Source organism: Notolepis coatsorum (genome assembly GCF_963971535.1).
Source record: "Notolepis coatsorum genome assembly, chromosome: 7".
In the NCBI taxonomy this organism is placed as follows: Eukaryota; Metazoa; Chordata; class Actinopteri; order Aulopiformes; family Paralepididae; genus Notolepis; species Notolepis coatsorum.
Genome location: NC_140171.1, coordinates 158,778,930 through 158,802,250, shown reverse-complemented (window position 1 = coordinate 158,802,250; position 23,321 = coordinate 158,778,930). Strand labels below are relative to the sequence as shown.

Genomic DNA, 23,321 nt, shown 5'->3' with positions numbered 1-23,321 from the left:
CACCTGCCTGAAGAAGTCCACTATTATCCCTGTACCCAAAAAATCCAAGCCTGCTTGCCTCAACGACTACCGCCCTGTAGCTCTCACCTCCATAGCCATGAAGTGCTTTGAGAAGCTAGTAAAGGGCTACATCTGCTCCTCCCTCCCCATCAACATGGACCCCCTGCAATTTGCATACCGCCCCAACAGGTCCACGGAGGACGCCATATCCCATGTGCTGCACACAGCAGCATCACACCTGGACAAGAGGCAGGGGAACTATGTGAGAATGCTATTCATCGACTACAGCTCGGCATTCAATACCATAGTCCCCTCCATACTCATAGCCAAGCTCAGGGACCTGGGCTTGGGCTATGACCTCTGCCAGTGGGTCTTGGACTTCCTGACTGGCAGACCCCAGGTGGTGAGAGCAGGCAACTGCACCTCCTCATCCATCACCCTCAACATAGGGGCCCCCCAGGGCTGTGTTCTGAGTCCCCTCCTCTACTCCCTGTACACACACGACTGTGTGGCTCAGCGGAGTAGCAATACAATCGTCAAATTTGCTGACGACACAGTGGTGGTGGGCCTGATCTCTGCCAACGACGAGAGGGCCTACCTGGAAGAGGTCAAGGTCCTGGCGGGATGGTGCCAGGAAAACAGCCTCTCCCTGAACGTCAGCAAAACAAAGGAGATGATTGTGGACTTCAGGAGGTCGGGGGTCAAGGACTACAGCCCCCTCAGCATCGACGGGGCACCGGTTGAGAGAGTCAACAGCTTCAAGTACCTCGGAGCCTACATATCCGAGGACTTGACATGGACCACACACATTAACAGTGTTGTGAAGAAGGCACGACAACGCCTCTACTTCCTCAGGCGCCTAAGGAAGTTCCAAGTCAGCCAGAAGATCCTTAAGAACTTCTACTCATGTACAATAGAGAGCATCTTGACCGGCAACATCACCTCCTGGTTTGGGAATAGCACTGCAAAAGACCAAAGCAGACTACAAAGAGTGACACGTTCAGCCGAACGCACAATTGGAGGGGGGCTCCCCACCCTCCAGAACATTTACTACAAGCGTTGCAAGGGCAAGGCTAAGAGAATCATTAAAGACTCCAGTCACCCGAACAACTGCCTCTTCGAACTGCTGCGGTCAGGCAAGCGATACAGGAGTCTCAAGGCGAGCACAGAAAGACTCAGAAGTAGCTTCTATCCCCAGGCCATCAGGCTGCTAAACGAACAATGAATGAACACTACACAACAACAACCACCAAACGCACATAGCACACACATCCACACGCACACACTCACTTTAAACAAACACACTGTAGCACCCACTCCACACACTTTATAGCACACACCCACTTTAAACAAACACACTGTAGCACCCACTCCCCACACTTTATATTTATGGATGAAGGATTGCACTACAACTCGTACACCTTACTGTAAATTGTACCTAAAATTGTACCTCATCCCATTTCTGCTTTGCACTAGATAGTACTGTACATTAGTACACTGCATAGTATTGTGTATTGTATATTATATGGTAACTCAGAACATTGTACATATGTCTATACCGAACACTGTGACCTCATTTTCTTCTTCTAAATTCATGCTATATTATGTTATTATGTTATTTGATACTATCTTGTCTAGCACAGTCTCTGGAGCGTAACAGTAAGAAGCATTTTGTATGAAAGTATTCTGTACTTCTGTATGACAACTATTAAAGAACTTGAACTTGAACTTGAACCTTGTCTCATCCTTCCAGTCGAGAGATCAAGCAACCCCCCACCTACAGTCGAGAGATCAAGCAACCCCCCACCTACAGTCGAGAGATCAAGCAACCCCCCACCTACAGTCGAGAGATCAAGCAACCCCCCACCTACAGTCGAGAGATCAAGCAACCCCCCACCTACAGTCGAGAGATCAAGCAACCCCCCACCTACAGTCGAGAGATCAAGCAACCCCCCACCTACAGTCGAGAGATCAAGCAACCCCCCACCTACAGTCGAGAGATCAAGCAACCCCCCACCTACAGTCGAGAGATCAAGCAACCCCCCACCTACAGTCGAGAGATCAAGCAACCCCCCACCTACAGTCGAGAGATCAAGCAACCCCCCACCTACAGTCGAGAGATCAAGCAACCCCCCACCTACAGTCGAGAGATCAAGCAACCCCCCACCTACAGTCGAGAGATCAAGCAACCCCCCACCTACAGTCGAGAGATCAAGCAACCCCCCACCTACAGTCGAGAGATCAAGCAACCCCCCACCTACAGTCGAGAGATCAAGCAACCCCCCACCTACAGTCGAGAGATCAAGCAACCCCCCACCTACAGTCGAGAGATCAAGCAACCCCCCACCTACAGGGCTTGTATTTGGTTGTCGGTATCCTATTATTATGCAAAGTCTAGGTGATAAGTGCCGGCGACGAGTCATTTTTGTGTCACACTTATCACCTAGACTTTGCATAATAATAGGATGCGCGCACTTCGGCCTCAGTGACGAAGCCCAAACGTCGTTTGACCGCGTATGCCCAGCACTGCACCCCTGTGCGTAATGAATGAACGCAGTAGGCTTATATTTTTCGAATGCCTTGTTTTATTAGGAAATCACAGATACTGCGCTGCCTATAGTAGTACAGTCCACCAGTCCGCTGCCCGACTCTGGAGGCCTTAATATGTGTACTGTACTTACTGTACGTATAGGGCAGAGCATATATGTGACCCAGTCCAGCGTTTGTGCCCACATGTCTCCATTTTCATCTTCCAGATTTTTCCAGATTGTGAAAGTACAGAATGTAAGCTTTCAAATGATGTGTCATACGTTGAAATCTGAGAATGTTTTGAAGATGATGTGCTCATTTGAATCTTGTACAGCAGTTATTTTTCTGTTTGCTGTAAGCTGTGAAAATGGCTCTTGAAGAGAAGGCTAGAATTAACACCTATCTGTCTCTGCTGGGCGTTAACAATAGCCCCCCAGCCACTCCCCTCACTGAATAGCATTAACATACTGTAAGCTGTCACTGCAGTAAGTGCTGCCAGTCAGGGCTGTGAAAATAACTTAACCCTGTGAATATTGCAACTGAGGGCCTCACAGGGCTAAAGTAGAAGAATAAAATGTAATATAATAGAAGTGATAGATAGATGATGTCTGCTCTACTAGTCAACTTCACCAGTTGATAGATAGATATATAGATGCTGTCTGCTTGTAATAGTCAACTTCACCAGTTGATAATAATAACTTTATTTGTATAGCACTTTTCATACAGAAGTTGCAGTTCAAAGTGCTTCACAGCAACAGTGAAAAATACAGGCATAAGCGAGCATAAAAAAGATTTAAAAAAAAGATAGAGGTACCGTAGCAAGGTAAGGTAAATCACAGTGTTTCACATTAGGATCTAGCATCCCAATAGGCTCTCTATTTACAGTCCTTTCTACTTCACCAGCTGATAGATAGATGATGTCTACTCTACTAGTCAACTTCACCAGCTGATAGATAGATGCTGTCTGCTCTACTAGTCAACTTCACCAGCTGATAGATAGATGCTGTCTGCTCTACTAGTCAACTTCACCAGCTGATAGATAGATGCTGTCTGTTCTACTAGTCAACTTCACCAGCTGATAGATAGATGCTGTCTGTTCTACTAGTCAACTTCACCAGCTGATAGATAGATGCTCTCTGCTCTACTAGTCAACCTCACCAGCTGATAGATAGATGCTGTCTGCTCTACTAGTCAACGTCACCAGCTGATAGATAGATGCTGTCTGCTCTACTAGTCAACTTCACCAGCTGATAGATAGATGCTGTCTGCTCTACTAGTCAACGTCACCAGCTGATAGATAGATGCTGTTTGCTCTACTAGTCAACGTCACCAGCTGATAGATAGATGATGTCTGCTCTACTAGTCAACGTCACCAGCTGATAGATAGATGCTGTCTGCTCTACTAGTCAACGTCACCAGCTGATAGATAGATGCTGTCTGCTCTACTAGTCAACGTCACCAGCTGATAGATAGATGCTGTCTGCTCTACTAGTCAACTTCACCAGCTGATAGATAGATAGATGCTGTCTGCTCTACTAGTCAACTTCACCAGCTGATAGATAGATAGATGCTGTCTGTTCTACTAGTCAACTTCACCAGCTGATAGATAGATGCTGTCTGCTCTACTAGTCAACGTCACCAGCTGATAGATAGATGCTGTCTGCTCTACTAGTCAACGTCACCAGCTGATAGATAGATAGATGCTGTCTGCTCTACTAGTCAACTTCACCAGCTGATAGATAGATAGATGCTGTTTGCTCTACTAGTCAACTTCACCAGCTGATAGATAGATGCTGTCTGCTCTACTAGTCAACCTCACCAGCTGATAGATAGATGCTGTCTGCTCTACTAGTCAACTTTACCAGCTGATAGATAGATGCTGTCTGCTCTACTAGTCAACGTCACCAGCTGATAGATAGATGCTGTCTGCTCTACTAGTCAACGTCACCAGCTGATAGATAGATGCTGTCTGCTCTACTAGTCAACTTCACCAGCTGATAGATAGATAGATGCTGTCTGCTCTACTAGTCAACTTCACCAGCTGATAGATAGATAGATGCTGTCTGTTCTACTAGTCAACTTCACCAGCTGATAGATAGATGCTGTCTGCTCTACTAGTCAACGTCACCAGCTGATAGATAGATGCTGTCTGCTCTACTAGTCAACGTCACCAGCTGATAGATAGATAGATGCTGTCTGCTCTACTAGTCAACTTCACCAGCTGATAGATAGATAGATGCTGTTTGCTCTACTAGTCAACTTCACCAGCTGATAGATAGATGCTGTCTGCTCTACTAGTCAACCTCACCAGCTGATAGATAGATAGATGCTGTTTGCTCTACTAGTCAACCTCACCAGCTGATAGATAGATGCTGTCTGCTCTACTAGTCAACTTCACCAGCTGATAGATAGATAGATGCTGTTTGCTCTACTAGTCAACCTCACCAGCTGATAGATAGATGCTGTCTGTTCTACTAGTCAACTTCACCAGCTGATAGATAGATAGATGCTGTCTGTTCTACTAGTCAACTTCACCAGCTGATAGATAGATATATTCTGTCTGTTCTACTAGTCAACTTCACCAGCTGATAGATAGATGCTGTCTGCTCTACTAGTCAACCTCACCAGCTGATAGATAGATAGATGCTGTTTGCTCTACTAGTCAACCTCACCAGCTGATAGATAGATGCTGTCTGCTCTACTAGTCAACTTCACCAGCTGATAGATAGATGCTGTTTGCTCTACTAGTCAACTTCACCAGCTGATAGATAGATAGATGCTGTCTGCTCTACTAGTCAACTCCACCAGCTGATGGATAGATGCTGTCTGCTTGTAAGCTATCTGACTGACTTATCCATTGTTATTAGCTTAGCACAATGAATGGAAGCGGATGTGCCGGTTAGCTAGGCGAATAACGGAGCCAGATATCTGCCTACTGAATCCACACACACACACACACACACACACACACACACACACACACACACGCACACACGCACACACGCACACACACACACACACACACACACACACACACACACACACACACACACACACACACACACACACACACACACACACACACACACACACACATACACAGCCAGCATGTAGGCGTTATGTATTTCTAGCGTGATTCATTCATTGACTCGTTCTTCTGGCTTATTTCTAGTCGACCAAAGCACTCTGCACTCTGGCTTTGCAATGCTGTGACGAGCTGTTGTTGACGCGTTTGAGGGCTTGTTTAAATGCCGTTTAACCACCATCCGATTGGGGTTAAATGCGAGGTTCGAGTGATAAAGCAAAGAGTCCAGGACTAAGAGGACAACCCTGTCTAGAAGAGCGCGAGACAGAGAAGAGTGGCGAGCAGAGTTTCCCTGTTAAGATCATGGCCGAAGGCCCTGTGTAGAGAACTGACACGCTACTATTTTCAAATCAAATCTATATCATAGGTATTATGTTTCATCATGAATGCATGAAAGGGGGGGGGGGGGTCGTTTCTGATTATTTGATTGCCAGTAACGTCATTCGCTATTACCACAACACACGCCGATCAGGGGGATGGGTATGATAACCTTGCACGATCAAGCTGAAATTGACGTCAGATTGTCCTTACCTGTGGTCGGTGGTATTCCAAAAAGAATATTCCAATTATTTGATCACCATCTGGTCCATCCTATGTCCATCTGGTCCACGACATAACCCACCACAACGTATGGATCGGGGGTCCCGAAAACGATTCAATACGATCGGGTGAAGCCCTAGGTTTCCCATTACTAGAAAAGTCCGACCGGAGAGATTTGAGTGTAGCACCCGGTCTGGAACAGGGTTTACTGCACTCTCGATACTGCCTACTAGCAGGATCTGGCCGGTACTGCACCTTCGGAGTCCCAGTATGCCTTTTAACGGCAACATCCAGGTCCCTGACATTGAATAGGATATTAAAATCGGAAAAAAGGGAAAACGATCCAAAAACGTATATATATATATGTTTTTGGCCGTTAACCGTTGGTGCCCAATAACGTATATATACGTGGATGGCCCCGGAAGTGTTAAGGCAATATGCACTTTAAATGGACCACTGAGCTCTTTTATAATAATAATAATAATAATAATAACTTTATTTGTATAGCACTTTTCATACAGAGGTTGCAGTTCAAAGTGCTTCACAACAGTAAAAAATACAGGCATAAGCGAGCATAAAAAGATAGACAGGTAGAATCACAGTGTTTCACATTAGGATCTAGCATCCCAATAGGCTCACCGCTTACAGTTTTCAGTAACACAAATAGTAAAAATAGTTTAAAATGATTCAGTTTAAAAATAGTAAAAAAAATTATAAAATAGAACGGACATAAAAAATACAGGCATGAGCGAGCATAGCAAGATATGGCAAATCATAGTGTTTCACATTAGGATCTAGCATCCTAATAGGCTCTCTATTCAGTAATACTCCTGTAATTCCCAACATACTTCTGTAACTTTAGTGATACTAGATCACAGGGACTCGAACCCACACAGGGACTCGAACCCACACTGTAACTTTAGTGATACTAGATCACAGGGACTCGAACCCACACTGTAACTTTAGTGATACTAGATCACAGGGACTCGAACCCACACTGTAACTTTAGTGATACTAGATCACAGGGACTCGAACCCACACTGTAACTTTAGTGATACTAGATCACAGGGACTCAAACCCACACTGTAACTTTAGTGATATTAGATCACAGGGACTCGAACCCATACTAAATAGTGGGACTTATTGCACAGTGTTTCAAATAATAAAAATAGTTTAAAATGATTCAGTTTAAAAATAGTCATCAGTAAAAAGTAAAAAGTGCAATAACCGACGGACATAAAAAATACAGGCATGAGCGAGCATAGCAAGATATGGCAAATCACAGTGTTTCACATTAGGATCTAGCATCCTAATAGGCAAATAATAAGAATAGTTTAAAATGATTCAGTTTAAAAATAGTCATCAGTAAGAAGTAAAAAGTGCAATAACTGACACATGAATTTGATAGGCAGTGTAAAAGAGTAGGCAGGGTAAGAATAAATACAAGTTGTGTCAGGATATCCCTGATGTTTCCTCTTGCCACTAGGTGGTAGCAGATATCTATCAGTGAAATGCCTGAGCAAAGAGAGGCCCTCTCGTCGTTTGCAGAGATCAGGCCCACCACTACTGTGTCGTCAGCAAACTTGATGATTGTGTTGCTGTTGTGCTTTGCCACACTCATGCGTGTAAAGTGAGTAGAGGAGGGGGCTCAGAACACAGCCCTGGGGGGCACCTGTGTTGAGAGTGATGGATGAGAAGGTGCAGTTACCTGCTCTCACCACTTGGGGTCTTCCTGTTAGGAAGTCCATGACCCACTGGCAGAGGTCGTAGTTCAAGCCAAGGTCTCTGAGCTTGACACAGAGCTTGGAGGGGACTATGGTGTTGAATGCTGAGCTGTAGTCAATATAGCATTCTCACATAGTTCCCCTGCCTCTTGTCCAGGTGTGATGCAAATTGCAGGGGGTCCAGGGTCTTGGCGAGGGAGGAACAGGAACTAGCTTCTCAAAGCACGTCAGGGCTGCACCAGTAGTAGTAGCAGCGGTCATAGCAGCAGTAGTAGTAGTAGCATTTCTCCATTGATTGAAGAGCAGAGCACTAGCATAAGGTAGAACATCCGCTACAAGCTGGAGACATTTCCTGCTTATACATCACATCTCCATTGTTCCTATAGTAAAAGGGGTAAATGGTTCTACCTTTAAAAACCAGATGTATCTTGTACCCTGCGTTGTGTTTCGTCCGTCTGTTAAAACCCCTTTTACTTATAAAAATCACCACAGTCTTTTTATAACGGCGGCGAGAATAGGAAGCATCAATGAGGAAGCTGAGAATTGAGCTGATGTTAAAAATCCACTTTTATTTCAGAGTCCAAAAGTGAAATAACAAGGATTTAATTCAAATGAAAAAATGGATTGTGCAATGATTTTCAATGGTCGCAAACTATATGCCGTTTGTCATTGAAAATCAGTCTAAGAGAGTAGATTAAAGAATGGTCTTCATTGGTTTGATGAGTTTGTTGATTTCCTTTGTTCTCGTTCTCTCTTCCAACGGGCTCCTCTGGTTCTCGTTTCGCCGTCCTCTGCGTGGGTCTGTGTGGGCTCAAAAAAGCGTGTGTGTCTCTCTACCTAACATGCTAGTTTTAAAGCCTTTTACTCCTCCCCTTTGGGATGTGCTAAAGTATTACGTCAGAGGGGACTACCTCTTCATTCTGATTCGCTAAGGCGCATAGCGGCCGGCTTGAGTGGTCATACAGCACCAAATAAGGAGTTTTAATTTGAATCTAGAGGTAGACCTATCTATTTTAAGCACAAACGTACTGTTCTGTTTTATCATGTTTTAAAGTATACAATATTTCATTTTACTGACTAAAATCAAAGGATTACTCTTAACTTTAATTACTTAAACAGTTTAGTTCTTTTGCTGTATTTCAATACCTATGTTAACCTATTATTTGAGTATAAGATCTTCTCTTTGGTTTTAAGACACTCCTATTGCATTTTAATCATTATCCCTTATAGGCAGCTAGTTTTCAGTATTATGGGTATTTCTCCAAATTGGTTCAGAAAGAGTTTTATGGCAACTTTGGTGCTTTCTTTGGTCATAAACAACGCATGTTTCATATCATTACGTCCAACATCATTAGCACAACATAACAGTAATATTTGCAGTTTAATTTGGAGCTTTTTTAATGATATAAACGTATTTTAATTACTGGAGTAGTGAAACTTAATGTCTCCTGAGACCTTTGGTCTCCACAGCGTGTCCACAGGATGTCTGCAGCCTAAGGCGCTTTGTTCCAGCTGCTTGTGACAATTTGTATGTAAATTCGCTCAGGAAGATAAGCACTAGGCACTTTTTGTGGAACCAAATGTCTTCAGTTGTTACTCTATTTTATTGTGCTTCCCTTGGCTGTGTCAATAGCACCGGCCTTTGAACTGGTAAGTTGGCACTCCCAACCTATTGTTTGCACCTGCTTCCCCCAGGGGGAACAGAGGCTTATCTAAAACAGGGAATGCTACCAGGGCCTCACTTTTAACAGACAGACCTCTCCTAGTATTTGAATGTTGTGACTAAATCCAGTGTGATGTACCGATCATACCCATTTCAATCTCCCAGTAGCTTGTTGACCTGTCTTGGGAAAATGCAGACTTCAATCATATTTTCCCACCCTTATTTTATAACAAGTTTGAGCAGAGAATTCTACCACATTCCAATTAAAGCTTGACATCAAGCTTTTATGGGGGAGGGGTAGGGTACTCACGACACATTAAGAACCCTTGTGAGAATTATTTTCACTGCCGTGAATAAAAGCAGAGAGGATGAAAGGCTGAGATGTGAAGATGAAGAGGTACAGTGGTGGGCACTTACGTAAGATGTACTCAGAGCTGTCTGTATCATAGTAATTGTCCTCTGGGAAATGATTGATCCGGAAACAGCTTCCTTTGTTGATACCTGTGGAGAAGCCAAAATATAAGAACTGCAATGGATGACAACATACTAGTGGTGGGGCGAAATATTGATACAGTATAGTATTGCGGTACTTTGCGTGGCGCTACTGTATCGATACAACGACGCCAAAGTATCGATATTTTATTATGCACATTTTTATATATTTTTTTTAATATTTCTTTTGTATAAGGAAGTTGCATTGTTCATTTCAATACCTGTAATAGTACAGTAGTCCACACACACACACACACACACACACACACACACACACACACACACACACACACACACACACACACACACACACACACACACACACACACACACACACACACACACACACACACAGTTGGAATATGACTGTAATACAAACAGTTCAGTGTGTCAGGTACATGCAACACAGATTACAGTGTTGACATCTGTCTGCTTGAGAAAATCCCATTTGCTGCAATAAAAATTATTGAAGTGAGATGAACAGAATGAAAACTTTATTTTATTAGATAAAACATGTTGACAACGTTTTACTTTGCACTTGAAAAAAGGTAAAAAATCGCAATATATCGCAATATTAATATCGCAATACTCAGCATATTGCAATATATTTGTAATCGCAATACTATCGTATTGTGACTTAAGTATCGTGATAATATCATATCGTGAGGCATCTGGTGATTCCCACCCCTACAACATACTGTAGATGTCTAGACCGAAAACATTTGTTTTGATGTTGACTATGGCTGGGTCCAGCCCAGAAGGGATGAGCCCGAATTCGAATATGATATTTTTATACTCAAATATACTGGTTATTATCCAATCAATTTGTATGTGCTCCATTGACACAGCACACTCACTGTGCCTAGGTAGCTCCAGTCATCTTCATCTATGCTATGCCCCCCCCCCCCCACTGTATTTACAGTCATTGAGACAGATACCTTCCTGGTGGCGTGTATCGCTTCCACAACGGAATTCGGTTTCCGGGTTCCTCTGATTGGCCGCGACCCCCACGTGACCCGCCCCCCTATCCACCGCTCTGCCGCTGCCATGCGCGGCAGTCGGCAGAGCGAGCGCTCGCTTCCTCAATTTATACGCATGGAAGTATTGACTGAATGAATGAATGAATGAATGAATGAATGAATGAATGAATGAATGAAAACTTTATTTAACAGATTGCAGAATGGGTACAATACAGTACGGCTCAATACACACAATTGTTAAGGGGATGCAGACCTGAGAAAGACGTTTGTCTTGTTTACATCAGGGTCCCCCATTTTCAATTCATATAGAACAACTACGCCGTAACAAATCATTAAAAAAATATACCGTTAACTGGAATATGTTGTGCCTTTACACATATGTTGGATTATGTAATTGGTTTGTCATGACAAACAAATAAAAAAATCGCGATTTACCAGCTGGCTACAACATGTGTGTTGATGTTGTAGCCACCTCCTCCGCGGCAGGAATACTAAGCTCCCCCTTAAGCTCCAGGAGAGAGGGGAGAGGCTGAAAACCTGCAGTTCTTGCCCGCCTGATGGGAGCCGAATCCCCGCATCCGATTTGTCTGATGAATACCCCCAAACATGGAGGTCCCGAATGCATGGAAGAATTGATTGATTGCGCCGTAACAAATCATTAAAAAAAGATACCGTTAACTGGAATATGTTGTGCCTTTACACATATGTTGGATTATGTAATTGGTTTGTCATAACAAACAAATAAAATATCGCATCCGCCGGCTGTCTCTGGCTTGCTCCAGTGGACACCAGAGCTCAGCCCGCGGCGAGAATGTGCTGCCACGAGCGGCATCGCTGAGCTCTGGCTCTGACTACATGCAGTCACTGAGTGTTGTGTTGCTGTAGCCAGCGGGTAAATCGCGATTTTTTTATTTGTTTGTCATGACAAACCAATTACATAATCCAACATATGTGTAAAGGCACAACATATTCCAGTTAACTAGGGATGTCCGATATTATCGGCCTACCGATATTATCGGCCGATATCGGCATTAAAATGTGATATCGGAAAATATCGGTATCGGTTTTCAATTTTTTATTTTTTATTTTTTTACCCAGGCAAGCAAGTAAGAACAAATTCTGATTTTATTTATTGTCAAAAGTATGCATAATGTTGTGTTAATTCGACAACAAGAGATATGTAATGTTAATTACCTGAAATTATTCCATTTTTGGGGGGGGGGTAACCCTGCATATATCGGTATCGGTTGATATCGGTATCGGAAATTAAGAGTTGGACAATATCGGTATTGGTAAAAAAGCCAATATCGAGCATCCCTACAGTTAACGGTATATTTTTTTAATGATTTGTTACGGCGTAGTCGTTCTATATGAATTGAAAATGGGGGACCCTGATGTAAACAAGACAAACGTCTTTCTCAGGTCTGCATCCCCTTAACAATTGTGTGTATTGAGCCGTACTGTATTGTACCCATTCTGCAATCTGTTAAATAAAGTTTTCATTCATTCATTCATTCATTCATTCATTCATTCATTCATTCATTCATTCATTCATTCAGTCAATACTTCCATGCATATAAATTGAGGAAGCGAGCGCTCGCTCTGCCGACTGCCGCGCGTGGCAGCGGCAGAGCGGTGGATAGGGGGGCGGGTCACGTGGGGGTCGCGGCCAATCAGAGGAACCCGGAAACCGAATTCTGTTGCGGAAGCGATACACGCTTCCTGGTGTGTCTGTGTGGCTGCATTTCTTTCCTCAATCCCCTGCAACGTATAATCAAAATGAAGCTAAGAAACATTAGGTTATGGCTAACAAGTTCTGTGAGTAATGGTGACGCTCAGCGTCACTACTGCACTGTACCTCGCTCGTGCACGCGCACTGAATAAAAAATTCCACAATGTACCTTTACATCCCAACATCCGTCTGACCACACCCCTATCAGCTTACCTTCATAAGCAGGTGTGTGGCCACCTACTCGCCTCCTTCCCAAGCTTTCACCACGAGGTGAGATCAAGGGCTGCAGCGGCGTCTGACGCCGAGCGTCACCATTACTCACAGAACTTGGTTATAGCCATAACCTAACGTTCTGTGTCGTATGGCTCCGCTCGGCGTCACTACTGCACAAGGGAGGCCGAGCGAGAGCCATGGCCCGACAAATGTACCCTGCTGAGGCCCCCCACAACCATCAGATCGGGGAGGACCGAGCCCCCCCGACCCCCCCTAATGGAGGGCACCCCCCCTATTGGAGGTTCCCGGGAGGGCGACGGACCCGACTGTGCGAAGAGGCACTCAAGCAACTCAACGCACAGGGTGAGCAGACCGTGGCTTGACCCCACGACCACACACACGCACAACCCGCATGCCACCCGGGAACGAACGGAAGGAACAACCTCGTTACTGCCCCCAGAAATCACGGGGTCAAGAGAAAACCCAACCCCGTGGCAAGGCCGTAGCAGCGGAGCGCGAAGGAAGACCCAGACCCACTGAAGGGGCTGGATCCCCTGGAAAACGAGGGCCCGGAGAGGTCAATGACGCCAGGCATCAAGACCCCACCAGGCGGTCACTTAGTGACACCGCCCCCCACATCGCCAGCGCATTCGGATAAGGCCCCTCCAAGAGCGGGCCCTTTCCCCCCAATAGCACACCGCCTGGCACACTGACCCTGCAGAACAGGCAGTCAGCATGGCCGTAAGCACACAAAAAAGGTTAACCAACGGAAGCAGGCAGCGCACCGGGGAAACCAGGCAACAGGCTGTAACCTGAGCCTGGAGCACTGCGGACAAGACAGGCGCCAAAGGAGTTAGCTGAGAACAGCCCCCCCGGCGGAAGGGGCGTATGCTGGCGTTGTTGTATGACCAAGCCTCCATTAAAAAAAAACCACCCAGAGGGGTTGAGGCAGAGAAGGCTGACATGATTGGCAGACGTCATGAACGTGCAGGGGCACACTCAACCGGGTAACCCGGGAGTTGACACTGCTCCAACACACCAGGGAATCAACCACCCTGTCGTTACCCTATGCGGTGGTTGTTCCTATAACCCCTCAAGAAAAAACTCCAAAACACACCTGCGGGCATAACTGGCTATACCGCAGTACAAGTGTTTCAGTTTTCAAAAAAGGGTTATTCCAGGCCTACGGGTCGACGAAACATTACTTCCGACCGGGCCCGGCGGCACGGGAAGCACAGGGTTACCAGAGGAGGTCCAAGACCACCCCAACAGCCCCCTCTTCGCCATGCGTGAGAGAGGAGCGAAAAGAATGGAGAACCAGCCCCAAGCACACCGCACTTGGTATTCCCAGGCGGTCTCCCAACCAAGTATTAACCAGGACCTAACCTGCGTAGCGGCCGAGATCGGACGAGATCGGGCGTGTACAGGTTGGCATGGCCGTAAGCCATTACGACAGTGCAGAGTACAATATGTTTACATTTTTACATCCCACCACCCTCCCATAGGGAGGAGGCGGAAATCCCCAGAGAGACTTCCCACGCAAGCTGTATAGATTGAAAAGAATATATTGCAACATTGAGCTATGTAATATTTGGATTAGGGCTCTCCGAGGAGGAGGCACTGAACCAATACACTCAATAATCGAATTGAATCGAATACACACACAATAGAGCAGAACTCCTTTTGAAGTTCTACTCATCTTGACAATCTGAGGAGGAGGCTCTGAACTCTGAGGAGGCTCCCTCACAGGGAAGGAGAGTCCTAACTCACAGACGGCCCGAGTAGGAGCTTCGTGAGGAGGAGCCCTGACCACTCCCTGAAACAGATCCATCATATGGACCTGAACAGCACACGGAAGTCTTACCAACAGAGACGGGCACAGTGACGTACTCTATGGCGGGGGAATTTCTGCGGTGCACACGCCCAATATTCCAGGGCGTGGGACCAGGAAACTCCCTCCCCCCCCCCCCCTCTTACCCTGTAACGTGCCGAACAGCAACGTGACAGGAACCTTGAAGGACAGGAGGTTTCAACCCCTGACCAATCAGAAAAGGGGAGGAAAGGATTACCAGTTCACCCCTTTACGACCCCACACCCATGATACGATGTAATGACAAAAAAGAGTATGACACAGTCATAGTCAGCTACATGAAGCGTCTAACAGCTTCACACAGCTCATGTGCTAACCTGCTATCTGATTTTTACTAAGGAAAAAACACAGAATAGAGAGGGCCCCCTTAAGAGCCCCGGTACCAGACTTACACATGTGCTTCTGTGGCCAACCCAACCCAGTTGTAGATCACAAGATACACACAACCATTTATCACCACAAAAATGGCAAATACACTCTACAGAGGAACGCCGTTTTTCATAATGAGAGAATACACAATTCTCGATTAGTATCGGCCACAGGCCTTGCTAAGCACACACGAAAAGTGACCAAACAAGCTTTTCTTTAGGAAAATACAGTTCCTCAAGCGGTTTTAGCACAACCCCAGCAATCAAGCTAAGGGTTACATCGTATCCCACCACACAGTGACACAATATATTGTAAACAACATGTCTGAGAGGAGGGTGAGGAAGTCCCCAGGGAACCGGGGGGAACACCCCTCCTACCTTACCCTTAATACGGCCAGTTGAACAGGTAAACCTGTTAATATGTGAACACACTGTTCATTGTCATTACAGGCTGAGAAAAGAAATCATTCTTCACTCATATGTCACTAAGCATAGCTTTATAGGTTAATTTAACCCCCTTAGTTGTGAGTACACGGTACATGAACACACATGATGTTTCTCAACACAACAAACCAGATCATTTTTACATATGTAACAAACAACCCGATTTGCATGGAGAAGCTAATACCAGTGACAAGACAATTCACACACAACTCGCGTCGTATCCTAAATGTATTGCAGCAACACCCGTTTTGGAAAACATCGTTATTACAAAACATTAGAAGGGAAGGAAGAAGACGCGTTTTAAGGTCTGGTCAGGACCTTCCTACAGAGAGCGCGGATCAAGCGAACTGCAGTCTGCTAACAGGGCACCGATAGTCAACACAGCATCCTGTGTTGACGACACGGGCAGCGTCGCTGCTCCCCGCCGCTACGGTTCTCCTTGTTGACGCAGTCCTCGCCGGCCGGCTCCAGGTAGGTTCGACTAACATCCTCTGTCAAAGATGACGTCGTAGTCAGAGTGTTTAAGGCATGTTACAGTCACAGAAAACGTTCAACAGTGTAGCATTAAGCTAACAGCCGTTCGGCTGATAGCAGCAAGCTAACGTGTACTAGCCTGGTAAACACAGCGAGCTAACACCGCAGCTAACAGCTGACTGGCTAACACAGTAGGCCACAACTAGCATGCAAGCTAAGCAGCTATCTGACCGATAGCAACGAGCCAACGCTACTAGCCTGCTAACACAGCGGGCTAGCGCCGCAGCTAACCGCTGACTGGCTAACACAGTAGTCCACAACTAGCACGCCAGCTAAGCAGCTACCACCTGAACTGTATACACTGACATAACAAGTCACACTCCAGACAGGCCGCTGTCCCAATCCCTTCCCTACCAGGGAAAAGAAAAAGAAATGTCAGAACACAGTTGTCAACGGTGATCCAGACACACACAGGGCCCTTTGAGCATGGAACTTCCGATAAAGAAGATCTTATGCCCACATTTCCTCATTAGGGTAAACTTTCATTTGTATATGAAAGATGGGGCCTATACGGGACAGAGAAGCATCGCTCGTCCAGAGAAACCTGGGATCACCAGTTCTTGGTCGCGGCCCACTAGTTGACTATAATGGGCGTCAGGCCAAGATCCACCGACCACCGTTTTAAGCCGAGCAGAGGACCCTGGCCTGGGGTCGGCGTTTCGTAAATTGTTAGCTAACCCCCATAGCATCAACAACAACCAGAGCTCGCCATCAAAACACTACATACCCAACCTGGAACCCACCGCTTCTCACAACAGTCGGTGTGTCCTACAGTCCAGCTGTGTTGCTGGAGGGTCTTACCCCATCCAGCCGCAGCAAGTAGGATTGCAGTTGGGAAGCATGTCAGCGGCGTGAGCTCCTAATACGAAAAAGCCCGTGGAGGTGTAGAATCATCATCATCTTCCAGACACTCCAGTAACGAAGACAATATCGCCGTATTTTCTCGAAAATAGTGAGAGAGAAAATAAAGATATGTTGTCAACGTATTTCTTGTTTTCCAACTTTCTTCTACTAACAACCTCGTCAAGTGGGGATCTACCGAAGGCACTTCCTTGTGGTGAAAGCAAAGAAGGAGGCGAGTAGGTGGCCACACACCTGCTTATGAAGGTAAGCTGATAGGGGTGTGGTCAGACGAATGTTGGGATGTAAAGGTACATTGTGGAATTTTTTATTCAGTGCGCGTGCACGAGCGAGGTACAGTGCAGTAGTGACGCCGAGCGGAGCCATACGACACAGAACTGTTGTTTTTAGCTGGGTGTGTTCATTTCCTCCATTAAAAAAAAACCTATGTTTGAAAGTTGTTTTGTACACATTATTGAACAGTTATTGGCTAGATTTTATGGACCTCATTTTTTGTAGCAGGCAGCAGGCAGAGACACCCGTCTAGCTGGCTATCACTAACTCTCACATCCATCACTAACTCTCACATCCATCACTAACTCTCACATCTATCACTAACTCACATCTATCACTAACTCTCACATCTATCACTAACTCACATCTATCACTAACTCTCACATCCATCACTAACTCTCACATCTATCACTAACTCTCACATCTATCACTAACTCTCATCTATCACTAACTCTCACATCTATCACTAACTCTCACATCTATCACTAACTCACATCTATCACTAACTCTCACATCTATCACTAACTCACATCTATCACTAACTCACATCTATCACTAACTCTCACATCTATCACTAACTCACATCTATCACTAACTCACATCTATCACTAACTCACATCTATCACTAACTCTCACATCTATCACTAACTCTCACATCTATCACTAACTCTCACATCTATCACTAACTCTCATCTATCACTAACTCTCACATCTATCACTAACTCACATCTATCACTAACTCTCACATCTATCACTAACTCACATCTATCACTAACTCTCACATCTATCACTAACTCACATCTATCACTAACTCACATCTATCACTAACTCTCATCTATCACTAACTCACATCTATCACTAACTCTCACATCTATCACTAACTCACATCTATCACTAACTCTCACATCTATCACTAACTCACATCTATCACTAACTCACATCTATCACTAACTCTCACATCTATCACTAACTCTCATCTATCACTAACTCTCACATCTATCACTAACTCTCACATATATCACTAACTCACATCTATCACTAACTCACATCTATCACTAACTCTCACATCTATCACTAACTCACATCTATCACTAACTCTCACATCTATCACTAACTCTCACATCTATCACTAACTCTCACATCTATCACTAACTCTCACATCTATCACTAACTCTCACATCTATCACTAACTCACATCTATCACTAACTCTCACATCTATCACTAACTCACATCTATCACTAACTCTCACATCTATCACTAACTCACATACATCACTAACTCTCACATCTATCACTAACTCACATCTATCACTAACTCTCACATCTATCACTAACTCACATCCATCACTAACTCTCACATCTATCACTAACTCACATCTATCACTAACTCTCACATTTATCACTAACTCACATCTATCACTAACTCACATATATCACTAACTCTCACATCTATCACTAACTCTCACATCTATCACTAACTCACATCTATCACTAACTCACATCTATCACTAACTCTCACATCTATCACTAACTCTCATCTATCACTAGCTCACATCTATCACTAACTCACATCTATCACTAACTCTCACATCTATCACTAACTCTCATCTATCACTAACTCTCACATCTATCACTAACTCACATCTATCACTAACTCTCACATCTATCACTAACTCACATCTATCACTAACTCACATCTATCACTAACTCTCACATCTATCACTAACTCACATCTATCACTAACTCACATCTATCACTAACTCACATCTATCACTAACTCTCACATCTATCACTAACTCTCACATCTATCACTAACTCTCACATCTATCACTAACTCACATCTATCACTAACTCTCACATCTATCACTAACTCACATCTATCACTAACTCACATCTATCACTAACTCACATCTATCACTAACTCACATCTATCACTAACTCTCACATCTATCACTAACTCACATCTATCACTAACTCACATCTATCACTAACTCACATCTATCACTAACTCACATCTATCACTAACTCTCACATCTATCACTAACTCTCACATCTATCACTAACTCTCACATCTATCACTAACTCTCACATCTATCACTAACTCTCACATCTATCACTAACTCTCACATCTATCACTAACTCACATCTATCACTAACTCACATCTATCACTAACTCTCACATCTATCACTAACTCACATCTATCACTAACTCACATCTATCACTAACTCACATCTATCACTAACTCACATCTATCACTAACTCACATCTATCACTAACTCACATCTATCACTAATTCTCACATCTATCACTAACTCACATCTATCACTAACTCTCACATCTATCACTAACTCACATCTATCACTAACTCTCACATCTATCACTAACTCACATCTATCACTAACTCACATCTATCACTAACTCTCACATCTATCACTAACTCTCACATCTATCACTAACTCACATCTATCACTAACTCACATCTAGCACTAACTCACATCTATCACTAACTCACATCTATCACTAACTCTCATCTATCACTAACTCACATCTATCACTAACTCACATCTATCACTAACTCACATCCATCACTAACTCACATCCATCACTAACTCACATCTATCACTAACTCTCACATCTATCACTAACTCACATCTATCACTAATGCTCACATCTATCACTAACTCACATCTATCACTAACTCACATCTATCACTAACTCTCACATCTATCACTAACTCACATCTATCACTAACTCACATCTATCACTAACTCACATCTATCACTAACTCACATCTATCACTAACTCTCATCTATCACTAACTCTCACATCTATCACTAACTCTCACATCTATCACTAACTCACATCTATCACTAACTCTCACATCTATCACTAACTCACATCTATCACTAACTCTCACATCTATCACTAACTCTCACATCTATCACTAACTCTCATCTATCACTAACTCTCACATCTATCACTAACTCTCATCTATCACTAACTCTCACATCTATCACTAACTCTCACATCTATCACTAACTCACATCTATCACTAACTCACATCTATCACTAACTCTCGCATCTATCACTAACTCACATCTATCACTAACTCACATCTATCACTAACTCTCACATCTATCACTAACTCTCACATCTATCACTAACTCACATCTAGCATTAACTCACATCTATCACTAACTCACATCTATCACTAACTCACATCTATCACTAACTCTCACATCTATCACTAACTCTCACATCTATCACTAACTCACATCTAGCACTAACTCACATCTATCACTAACTCACATCTATCACTAACTCACATCTATCACTAACTCTCACATCTATCACTAACTCTCACATCTATCACTAACTCTCACATCTATCACTAACTCACATCTATCACTAACTCACATCTATCACTAACTCTCACATCTATCACTAACTCACATCTATCACTAACTCTCACATCTATCACTAACTCTCACATCTATCACTAACTCACATATATCACTAACTCACATCTATCACCAACTCTCACATCTATCACTAACTCTCACATCTATCACTAACTCACATCTATCACTAACTCTCACATCTATCACTAACTCTCACATCTATCACTAACTCACATCTATCACTAACTCACATCTATCACTAACTCTCACATCTATCACTAACTCTCACATCTATCACTAACTCACATCTATCACTAACTCTCACATCTATCACTAACTCTCACATCTATCACTAACTCTCACATCTATCACTAACTCACATCTATCACTAACTCACATCTATCACTAACTCTCACATCTATCACTAACTCTCACATCTATCACTAACTCTCACATCTATCACTAACTCACATCTATCACTAACTCACATCTATCACTAACTCACATCTATCACTAACTCACATCTATCACTAACTCTCACATCTATCACTAACTCTCACATCTATCACTAACTCACATCTATCACTAACTCACATCTATCACTAACTCTCACATCTATCACTAACTCTCACATCTATCACTAACTCTCACATCTATCACTAACTCTCACATCTATCACTAACTCACATCTATCACTAACTCACATCTATCACTAACTCACATCTATCACTAACTCACATCTATCACTAACTCACATCTATCACTAACTCTCACATCTATCACTAACTCTCACATCTATCACTAACTCTCACATCTATCACTAACTCTCACATCTATCACTAACTCACATCTATCACTAACTCACATCTATGTTATCTGAAATCCTTCATTAGCATTAGTAAGAGGCAGCGGTGGCCTAAAGGTTAGAGAAGTGGGTTTGTGACCGGAACGTCGCTGGTTCGATCCCCCGGACCGGCAGGAGAAATCTGGGCTGGGGAAGTGAATTAATAATTCTCTCCCATACCCTTAACACCAATTTATTGATTGATTGATTGAAAACTTTATTAACAGATTGCAGAATGGGTACAATACAGTACGGCTCAATACACACAATTGTTAAGGGGATGCAGACCAGAGAAAGACTTTCGTCTTGTTTACATCAGGGTCCCCCATTTTCAATTGATAATGACATTAACACATTGGTTGCCAACAACGAGATAACTCGTTATTGGCCGCCATGCGTTGGTTGCCAATCGTTATTTATTTTATTAGCGATATCCATTCATTTTTCATCCGTCCAGCCTGACATTATCATTGGGAATGGCTCTGAGCTCGAAAAGGGCAAATACCGCCCCCTATCGTCTCCCGGATGGTAATGCACATCATTGGATTGGATTGAGTGAAAAAGTGCATCAGAGAAAAACTCCGGTCCAGGGTTTTTCTATCTCTGGCAAGCAGTGTCGTGTTACCAGATTCACTGGCGAGGCTGGAAGCAGCTTGGATTATGCGTTTCGGACTATAACGTTGGATCAATAAACGCGATCAATATTTGGAATGGCGATCAGGACTTTTTTGCAGAACATCTGATCTGAGGTAAGGAATCTATGTTACCAGTTTTGGGTTAATCAGTGTTGTTTTTCACAGATTTCACGAATAAATGATTTTTCAGCCTGCTTTTGTATCGTGCATAAGAACACAAATACTTTTATTTGAAAACGATTCATAAATCAGCCGGAAAATGACAACGTGTTTTGTGTATTCCAGTAAATGGCTATTTTCGCGGAATTTCTCTGAAATTACTAGAACTCTCTACGAAACTATACTCGTATTCAAAACGGTATAAAACGGAAATGTACTGATGAAAAAACGATCCGTTTCGTACATGTTGACTGCAAGCAAGTCATTGATAAGCGACAGGTGTATTAGACACATAGCCATAATTTAAGATATAGTTTATGCGTTCGCAAATGTGCTCGTCCTCCCATTGATTAACGTGGTGGCATCCAAGCGAAAAATCGTGATATCCGGCTGGCAACCAATGTGTTAATGACATACGCAACATACAGATATATATCTTGACATTTCTGACATACATGACATACAGGTATACAGTACTGTTATATTTGTGACATACAAGATATGCAAATATACAGTACTGTTATCCTAACAGAAGATATATACATACGAGGGGGAGGAAACTGTACATTAGGAGGGGGTGGGTGGGTGGGAGGGGGGGTTTGTACATTTACGGGGGACATACAGATATACAGATATATATCATGACATTTATGACAATACATGACATACAGGTGTACAGTACTGTTACATTTGTGACATACAAGATATGCAAATATTCAGTACTGTTAAACAGAGATCCTAACAGATAATATATACATACGAGGGGGAGGAAACCGCTGAAGTACTCTTGAGCAAGGCACTTAACCCCAACTGACCCAGTGGAGTTGCTCAGTGGCCAACGGTGTCAGACTGTGGTTGTACTGGGCAGCTCCCAGGTGTGAATGGAACTGTGTGAATGTGAAGCAGGGCGTAGCTGAAAAAGAGCATCCGTGCTCAGAGAACCTACCCTGGGTAAATAAAGGTAAAACATTTT

General features: G+C 43.7%; 1 protein-coding gene across 1 annotated transcript in view; it reads right to left on the bottom strand.

Moving 5' to 3' along the window:
• The window catches only part of LOC311231824 (voltage-dependent calcium channel gamma-4 subunit-like), a gene marked incomplete at both ends in the record, with an annotated part of 90,955 nt that overhangs the window by 57,727 nt on the left and 9,907 nt on the right, over positions 1–23,321 (bottom strand). Inside the window, one exon of the mRNA XM_084318446.1 lies at positions 9,959–10,042. Within this exon, the coding sequence (XP_084174572.1) occupies positions 9,959–10,042 (84 nt within the window). The remainder of the gene's footprint in view (positions 1–9,958; positions 10,043–23,321) is intronic.